This window comes from Coffea eugenioides, chromosome 1 (genome assembly GCF_003713205.1).
Source record: "Coffea eugenioides isolate CCC68of chromosome 1, Ceug_1.0, whole genome shotgun sequence".
NCBI lineage: Eukaryota > Viridiplantae > Streptophyta > Magnoliopsida > Gentianales > Rubiaceae > Coffea > Coffea eugenioides.
Window position 1 is genome coordinate 34,155,250 of NC_040035.1, and position 9,525 is coordinate 34,164,774.

The window sequence follows — 9,525 nt, forward strand, 5'->3', positions numbered from 1 at the left end:
GTAATACCCCCATTATAATGTCAAACATTACACCACCGTTGGAGATGCTCTTACCATGCTACCAGTCAAAAAGTATCTTTTTTATGACAAAAAAATACTGTTTATTATTGTAATGGCAACTGGAATTGATAACATTTAGTAATTAACTCCTATTTATTCATTGCCTATAATGGTGAGGAAGAAACTAATGAGGCTTGGATTTGCGTAGACCACGACTCTTGGCTTGTTTAAACTATTAGGAATGTGCTATCATATGCTCTCTTACCTTTTATTAAAAATCAAATGTAGATTTTCATTCACAAAAGCAGAGACTTTTGAAATTTTTGAGCAATTAACTATTGACAATTGACTGCAAATTCATGAATGGTTTGAATCTCAAAATTTGATATTGTTTTTCTAATGATAAATAAAAAATACAAATCGATATATCAATACTGAGTTGAAAACCTCTCACCATCTCAAGTTTAATACAGTTTTATCTATAAACCGTCTAGCAAAAATTGTTACATAGATATCTAGTATCTTATTTATATATGTTATATTTTGGCTAGAAGAATTTTTTAGAAAATTTTCAATCTCCATTTTATATTGAATTGGTTGCTTGCATGCTAAGGTGATATTGACCCCCGCTGTCATGTCACATGACTAGGCAAATTTACATAATTCTCATTTTTCAATGCGAAATCTTGCAAGTTCTGGATGAGAATAATTCTAAGATTTTCCACAGCCCATTCTTCTATATTTAATTAATCTCATGTTAATGACAAAGCAATTTTCCTGTAAAAGCAAAATTGCCCTTTACAACTGAGCTCAATCAGTTCACTTCTTCTGTCTTCTTTTTGTGTAAAAATTTGAACGCCCAATTATACAAGTTCCAAAAAAATTAAAATTTGCCTCAGATAAAAATAAACAGAACACAAAAACAAAAAATATAAAAGGAGAATATGAAACTAGTACATCATATGCACTTGGAAAGAGTACTTAGAGTTATAACTTATTATATAGTAAAGATTCTATTATTAAAACTATCAAGAGAAATTCTGTCATTTCTTAGTAACAGATTCCATAAGTTATTCAATTAGTTCATTCCAAATTCCAGTCCCAAATTTCATTTACTATTTTCCCAAAATTAGGCATGAATAAAATAATTATTTTACCTTATACTGAAATCCATCTATCTTTGGCAGCACAATGAAATAAATTACATGACCAGTAATTTTTGTTGTTCCAAATATTCCCACAATAGTTTAAGATAAACCAGGCAACAGACACATTCAGTAATTAGTTGCCCATATATATATATGACACTCAAAACTAATTCATCTTGAGTGAAAAGTGACTTTATTCAGCTAGATACTAACGACTAGATCATCACAGAAGTGGTCCTTGAGCAAAGCAGCTTTGATCATCAACCATGCAATCAATCAGAAATCCTGCATCCATATGCAAAAACAAGTACTTGTCATTTGTCAAGAACAATGTCACACTCACAAATACATACTCATGGATCACACACTAAGAGGGATTGAGATGGTGACTTACTTGGAGCAATCTTAGTTGGGATCAAAAGGGGGAAAGTTACTGTTAACTCCACAAGCTTTGGGAAGTCCAGAAATGCGAGCAGGCGAAGCATTTTCTATCAAAGGCAATGCGTTTTTGATGCAGTTGCAAACGGCTTCCAGGTCTGCTTTGGACTCTACCGAATCAGATACCTCTTTTACACCATTGCAGCAAGCACTGCTGGGTTGACTGCCTTGGTCTATTACATATGGCTCGCAAGGCTCCAGCATAGTACCGACAACTGAGCAAGATGGGGCAGCAGCTGCAACTTCTGGCCATGAAGTTGAAACAATGGCTACCGATATTGCAAAGAAAGCTAGTGCAATCAACCTTGCCATTTTTAAAAATGGAGAATCCTATGTATTGCAGATCAATTCTATGTAGTATATCAAGTCTGTGGTTCCAAGTCAAGTATTTTCGTCCTGATAAAAGATTGCATATATAGTGGCTGGTTCCCGGAAATTAGGTGGTTCATTTACGTGCAACTTTCTTTAGTCATTGCCATGCCATTGTCGTGTTCGCCTGTTTTAGAAGGCATACCACTATCATGATGATCAGTGTTTTAGGAGGGAGAGACGCTAGGCGTTTCCTATTACACATATACTGTAAAATATATCTTGCCAGCACTGCTCATTAAGCTTCGAAAACCTCATAGTTTTGTTACAAATGCAGAAGAAAAATAATCAAGAAAATTGCTGTTAAATTTGTTGAAGTTCAAGAATCGGTAGGACTAGATCTGTAAATTTTGTCAAGCAGAAATGAAACATCAAGATCATTTGAGAAGAGACGGAATGATAATACTCAGTTTGAGACCAGAATTTCCTTAGGTGGATGCTCTCTTATGGAGATTTATCAAAGCTTACTTTGAGAAAAGTTCCCTCCCGAACTTAATTTGAAAAGATGACAGGAAAAAGGATATTTCTTTCATATACATTGAATTGAATTGGGACAATACACTTTATATAGAAGTACAATATCTATTTCTTTCCTATAATTGAGCTAAATTTTGCTAAGCTACCAATTTGCAAAATCTTTCCTAAAAACACTTTGATTACAATAAAATCTATGCCACTAGTTGTGGACTTGCCATCTCAACACTCCCCCAAGTTGGAGAGTGAAGTTCAAGATCTCCCAACTTGCGTTTCATGATTGAAAACATCTCTTTTCCCAAAAGCTTGGTAAACGTATCCACAAGTTGATTCGTGGAAAAAACATATTGAGTTGTAACTGAACCATCTTGTATCTTGTAACAAATGAAATAATAATCTATTTCTATATGTCTTGTCTCTCATGAAACACCGGATTGGCTACTATATGCAAAGCTGCTTTATTATTGCAATGCAGTAATGCCGGTCTTGGATATAATATTCTCAAATCTTTGAACAATAAATGCATCCGAGATAGTTCATAGCATGCTCTAGTCATAACTCTATACTCAGCTTCAGCTAACGAGAGTGACAGTTTTTTGCCTCTTAGCCTGCCAAGAAGCAAGAGTAGATCCCAAAAAAACACAATAACTTGTGTTTGATTTTCTTGAAATAGGACAAGAATCACAAAAGATTCTAAAAAATAGATCATTCTGAGAAAGAAAAAACAAACTTTGTCTTGGATCATTTTTCAAGTAAAGCAGACTCCAGATGTGGTTTTCGAGGTGCATGCATAAACCTGCTTAATACATGTACTGAATATGTGATATTTGGATGAGTAACAATCAAACGTCCAACAAGTCATCTATATTGAAATGGGTCCTTGAGTAAATCTCTTTCATTTGATACTGACATTTTGTTCCATAGGAAAATCCACTGCTTTAGCTCCCAAATATCCTCTATCCTTCAAAATGTCCAAAGCACACTTCCTTTGCAAAATGAAAATTCCCTTCTTTGATTGAGAGATCTCGGTTCCCAAAAAGTATTTCAAATCATCCAATTCCTTGATTTGGAAATGATTGTGCAAAAAATGTTTAACATCAGAGATAACTGTGAAATTATTTCCTATTATTTGAATATCATCAACATAAATTAATAAAGCTGTGAGTGACGTGCCTTTCCAACGTGTGAATAAGGAATAATCTGCCTTAGATTGTACCAAACCCAGAAATTGAATGGTTATAGAGAATTTGGCAAACCATTGGCGAGAGACTTGCTTCCAACCGCACAATAACTTGTTGAGGCGACACATCAGATTCTCCCTTTGTCGCTGAAAATTAGGAGGTAAAGACACATAAATTTCTTCATGAAGGTCACCGTAAAGGAAAGCATTATGAACATCAAGCTGGTAAAGAGACCAATTTTGAGCAACGGCTAAAGTCAATAAAAAAATGGACAGGAACTATTTTAGCAGTGGGAGGAAAGGTGTCAAGATAATCAATACCTTCCAGTTGAGTATATCCTTTGGCAATAAAGCAAGTTTTACTTGCGCTCTATTTTATAAACCTATTGGCATCCAATGGGTTGCTAGCCAGAAAGGAGAGGAGTGAGAGTCCAAGTATATTATTGGCTTCCAAAGCATCCAATTCCGCTTGCATGGCATCTAGCCAGTGAGGTTGGGATGCTGCCTCATCATAAGAGACTACTATCTCAGCTAATAGTGGCAAGAAAAGACCTGTGCTGTGGTGAGAAACAATGATAAGAAAGAAAGTTGGAAAGGGGCTAACGAGTACCTTTTTGAAAACAAGATGGCATAGAAGATGTTGTTGGAAAAGCCCATACTTGGTTGCAAACATAATCTTACAAGAATGAAGATAGAACTTGAGTTCGTTGAGTGCGTCTTAGAGGAGGCATAAGAAGAAGAAGGAATTGGGGTGATTGGATGTAATGTAGTTGATTGATTCTCCAAGGAAGGAGATTCAACAATAGCTACTGGAATAACAGGTGTTGAATTTGAAGAATGAGCAATAGACTCGTATGGGAAAACATCTTCATGGAATATAACATCTTGACTAGTGAAAACATGGTGAGTGTTAAGGTCATAAAGCTTGCATGCCTTTTGACCAACTCGATAGCCAATGCATACACAATATCTAGCACGAGAAGCAAACTTGTGAGAAATATTTACAGTGGCAGCGTAGGTGAGGCATCCAAAAATACGAAGATGCGAATAAGTCGAAAGTTTCCCATATAATTGCTCAAATGGAATTTTGCAGGAAAGCACAGGAGTAGGCAGTCGATTAATTATGTGAACTGAAATGAAAATACACTCAGCCCAAAAAGATAAAAATAGATGAGATTGAAAGCAAAGTGCACGAGTTGTCTAAGTATATGTCTATGTATATAGTCAATAATCCATAAGTATCGAGAGTAGTTATCCACAATACTTAAAAATATTTTGGCATTAGAAAGGGGATTAACTTTATATGTTCCCCAAATGTCACAATAAATTAATTCAAAAGATTTGATGGTAGAAATGGAACCGGTAGGGAAGGAAGACGGGTTTGTCTCACAAGAGCACAAACATCACATCTATTATTCTTCTCAAAAGAAAAATTGAGCAAACTTTTGGACATAAAATCCAATTTGGAAAAGGAGAGATGACTCAACCAACAATGCCACAAATTAGTGAAAAGAAATGGCAAGGCAGAGACTGAGCATGAGTATTGAATACTGAGTGTTGTTGTTGCTGTAGATCTTAGAGAAGCCATTGCAACCAAGTAATAAAGGTTTTGATGATGTTTACCCAAACCAATCATCCTCTTTGTCATCATGCCTCGCAAGATACACCAATATAGAAAAAAGGTTTGAAACAACTGAGATCTCATGTGAGTCAACTCACAGAGGTGAGATCCACTTTATAAGTAGGGACACCAAGCACATTTTTTAAAGAAAAAACTGAATTTAAGGGTAAAGTTCCGGTTAAAAAAAATTGGAGTCTTGTCTCTAATCGGCAAAAGAGCTGGTGGCAAAATAAAAGTATTTTTACGGTCTACTAGTGAAGTTGGAGACGAAGTGAAATGATCTGAGGCACCACTATCAACAATAAGTGGTTTTCTAGACAAACCTGAAGATGGTTCAATGATGCTCACCTTCGGATTAGGAGTGGAAAAGTGTTTTCCAATAAATGGTGCTGATTTGTTGTGCACAATAGATAGAATTTGCCAAATTGAGCTGGAGTACCTCCCCTCACCATCCCACCAAACCAATTGGTTTCTTCTTAACATAGACGGGGCATGTACTCAGAGAGGGAATGCTGCATTGGTGGAGTATTCAGAGATGATGATGGATGCTTTATTGCTGGATTTCGATTGAACATAGGGAAGCAAACTAACATATAATGGCAAAACTATGTGCATTTGGTCTTGGACTTGCTATGGCCATTCAATTCAATATTCCTTCGCAAATTATTCATTCTTATTCTCTAGTTGTTGTGACATACATGCGCAGGCCTCCACATGCAAGCCATAAAAAAGCAAACTTGATCGTGGATTGCCCGGAAAGAATGAAGCCAAGAGAATTTTAAGCACATAGAATGCAATTGGCCAGCCGATGCTTTGTCAAAGCATGGTTTAATAAGTAGATGTCCAGAAAAATGGATGTCCAAGAAAGAAACTGTTATATCTAATTATATAAATAAGAATACCCTCCCCATCTCAATTTTAATATAGTTATATCCATAAACCGACAAGCAGAAACTATTACACAGATGTCTAGTATCTTATATATATATATATATATATATATATACACACACACTATTATATAGTAAAGATTCTCTTATTAAAAAAATCAAGAGAAATTCTATCATTTCTTACTAACAGATGCATAAGTTATTTAATGAGTCCATTCCAAATTTCTAATCCCAAATTTCATTTACTATTTTCCCAAAATTAGGCATGAATAAAATAATTATTTTACCTTATACTGAAATCCGTCTGTCTTTGGCAGTATAATGTAATAAGAGTACATGACCAGTAATTTTTGTTGTTCCAAATATTCCCACAATAGTTAAGATAGACCAGGCAATAGATACATTCAGTAATTAGTTGCCCATATACATGTAACACTCAAAACTAATTCATCTTGAGTGAAAAGTAACTTTATTCAGCTAACTAGCAATGAATAAACCATCACAGAAGTGGCCTTTAAGCAAAGCAGCTTTGATCATCAACCATACAATCAATCAGAAATCCTGCATCCATATGCAGAAACAAGAACTTGTCATTTACCAAGAAAAATGTCACACGCACAAATACACACTCATGGATCACACACTAAGAGGGTTTGAGATGGTGACTTACTTGGAGCAATCATAGTTGGGATCAACAGGGGCAAAGTTACTGTTCACTCCACAAGCTTTGGGAAGTCCAGAAATGCGAGCAGGCGAAGCATTTTCTATCGAAGGCAATGCATTTTTGATGCAGTTGCAGACGGCTTCAAGGTCTGCTTTGGACGCTGCCGAATCAGATACCTCTTTTACACCATTGCAACAAGCACTGCTCGGTTGACTGCCTTGGTCTATTACATATGGCTCGCAAGGCTCCAGCATAGTACCGACAACTGAGCAAGATGGGGCAGCAGCTGCAACTTCTGGCCTTGAAGTTGAAACAATGGCTACCGATATTGCAAAGAAAGCTAGTGCAATCAACCTTGCCATTTCTAAAAATGGAGAATCCTATGTATTGCAGATGAATTCTATTTAGTATATCAAGTCTGTGGTTCCAAGTCAAGTATTTTTGTCCTGATAAAAGATTGCATATATAGTGGCTGGTTCCGTAAATTAGGTGGTTCATTTACGTGCAACTTTCTTTAGTCATTGCCATACCATTGTCGTGTTCGCCTGTTTTAGAAGGCATGCCACTGTCATGATGATCAGTGTTTTAGGAGGGAGAGACGCTAGGCATTTCCGATTACACGTACTGCTCATTTAGCTTTGAAAATATATCTAGCAAAGCACTACTCATTAAGCTTTGAAAACCCTGTACTTCTATTAAAAATGTAGAAGAAAAACAATCAAGAAAATTTTTGTTAAATTTGTAAAAGTTCAAGAATCAGTAGGACTAGATCTGTAAATTTTGTCAAGCTCAAACGAAACATCAAGATCATTCAAGAAGAGACACAATGATAATAATTTCACCCGCACCAGATTCAGTTTGAGATCAGAATTATCCTCATTCTAGCAAAATGCCAACAGATTTTATGAATATCAAGACATAACTACCAACTCATAACATTACTTGAAAGCAAATACAGTACTATGTATTTATGTAGCATTTTGTGTCCAGAGTCCAGTTTTCCATATCCCAACTTTTTAAGTTCGGTAAACACAGACTGTCTGAACACTATCGGGAAAGCTCTCTTGGTTGCTGTAATTGTCTTCGTCCCACCCTTCCCTCTGTCTCTCCCTTCTTGAGGGCTATCTTCCAGAAATAATCAACTACAACCTAAAAAATGGTGAATTCAATGATGGCGAATTTCTCCTAGGCTGCCTTCTTAAAATCCTATAAATGGAGCAAGTAATGATGTGAAGAAACAAAACAGAGATGAAATTCTGCCCCCTTTATATTTGGTATATTCTGCAGGGAGGATTTGATACATCATTGAAGTTGATTGCTTCGCATATACACGAATTTTCACACAATTTGGTGAGTCCAGATCAGAATTTGGCATCACTGGGTCTTTTATTATACATTGAGCTGAAAGTGGCTGGAATTTGGCAATCAGATCAGAATCAGACATTTAATTCACTTTCAAATCCTTTTACTTGTCTGTTCACTCCTTCCTTTTTATGGCATACAAAGCAAGGCATTCAAGAAGTCAGGCAACGTTGACACGAATACAAATTTGCATCAGCTGCTTTGAAACTTCCAAAAATAAGTGTACCCTACTACATTTACTTGAAAAAATCGTATATTCTGAAGTCCTAAAAGAGTTTTTCAAAGAGACTAAAGGGTGGAAATCGATCTCAGGGTGCATCTTGAAGTTTTGCCTGCAGAAACAACTTTTGTAGTTTAAGTAATGTAAGCAAATACGTATGCTTCAAAAGAGCTTATAGCTTAAAAATACAAAATCAACTTATTATAATCCCACAGAAACAATCCCCAAAAACAAACTACTTTGGATGCCTTTCAGTTATTAGGTCCTCTAATTAGAGTAAACATGTCGCATAGATGACTTGCCAAGTCTGGAGGTGCAAACAGCGATTAGCATATTAAGCTCCCAATTTCTCCCATTTTTTCTCGTACTACGAATTACTCATGATGAAGATGAATTAGTGACCATTGTATAGCCAAAGTTTATTAAGGTGAATTGGTAACTTTTTTTTTCTTTTTTAATAAAAAGGATAATTTTATTCCAATATCTGCTGTTGATGATCTGTTCACGCATTTGTAGATGCAAGTTGAAAATTGTCCAATTCAAACCAGTTAATATAATTCTTACATCTTCTAGTGTAAAATCTTACAAATCGGGTATAAATTCGAATTTGTTAACTTATATAACTATATTTGTGTAAAAAAATTCAAAATTATGCCAAAATTGTATGCATATATACCAAATATACTAATAACTATACAAACTCGTTTGAACTGGACAAATTTCCAACTTATGGGACCCGTGATGTTGCATTTGTATGCTAAATTTGGCAAATTGGCTTGAAGAATTGATCAGGCACCAAATTTATGAACCGTGAGCTATACTAGTTTTTTTGACCTCTAATAGTGGCAACGCAATTAGAGTTGTAAATCGAACCAAGCAGCTTGGTAATCAACTTGAACTCGGCTCGAACCAAACTCGTTCAAGTTTGTTTGTTAAGTATCAATCCAAGTCCGAACATAATTTCAAACTCGAAAATATTAACAAACCAATCAAGATCTTCACGTTGTCCGGCTCGATATGTTCAGGAACATATAAGACAACTAAATTTCATACAAATATATCTAAAGTTTCCTTCTTTAACTCTATTTCTTTCTTTCCCTGTATATTGCTTATCTTATAAAATAGCAAGCATATAATACCCTTGTCTCATAAATAGGTA

At 35.5% G+C, this 9,525-nt stretch overlaps 2 protein-coding genes across 2 annotated transcripts; both read right to left on the reverse strand.

The window, feature by feature from the left end:
• Nucleotides 1-1,371: 1,371 nt before the first annotated feature.
• On the reverse strand, nucleotides 1,372-1,898 carry LOC113770953 (non-specific lipid-transfer protein-like). Its single transcript, XM_027315585.1, has 2 exons — nucleotides 1,583-1,898; nucleotides 1,372-1,433 (listed from the first exon to the last, which is right to left on the reverse strand). Exons 1-2 carry the CDS (start codon nucleotides 1,896-1,898, stop codon nucleotides 1,372-1,374), a joined length of 378 nt encoding a protein of 125 aa, XP_027171386.1.
• Nucleotides 1,899-6,668: 4,770 nt separating this feature from the next.
• LOC113770961 (non-specific lipid-transfer protein 3-like) lies at nucleotides 6,669-7,146 on the reverse strand. Its single transcript, XM_027315597.1, has 2 exons — nucleotides 6,791-7,146; nucleotides 6,669-6,681 (listed from the first exon to the last, which is right to left on the reverse strand). The coding sequence occupies exons 1-2, from the start codon at nucleotides 7,144-7,146 to the stop codon at nucleotides 6,669-6,671; spliced, it is 369 nt and encodes a 122-aa protein (XP_027171398.1).
• Between the last annotated feature and the right edge of the window lie 2,379 nt (nucleotides 7,147-9,525).

What these genes read in the sequence shown, in the direction of transcription:
- LOC113770953 (XM_027315585.1), bottom strand. Translation starts at nt 1,898, where the DNA reads ATGGCAAGGTTGATTGCACTAGCTTTCTTTGCAATATCGGTAGCCATT. An exon ending in CAAAGCTTGTGGAGTTAACA is followed by an intron (nt 1,434 to 1,582) that starts GTAACTTTCCCC and finishes ATATGGATGCAG; the next exon opens with GATTTCTGATTGATTGCATG.
- LOC113770961 (XM_027315597.1), bottom strand. Translation starts at nt 7,146, where the DNA reads ATGGCAAGGTTGATTGCACTAGCTTTCTTTGCAATATCGGTAGCCATT.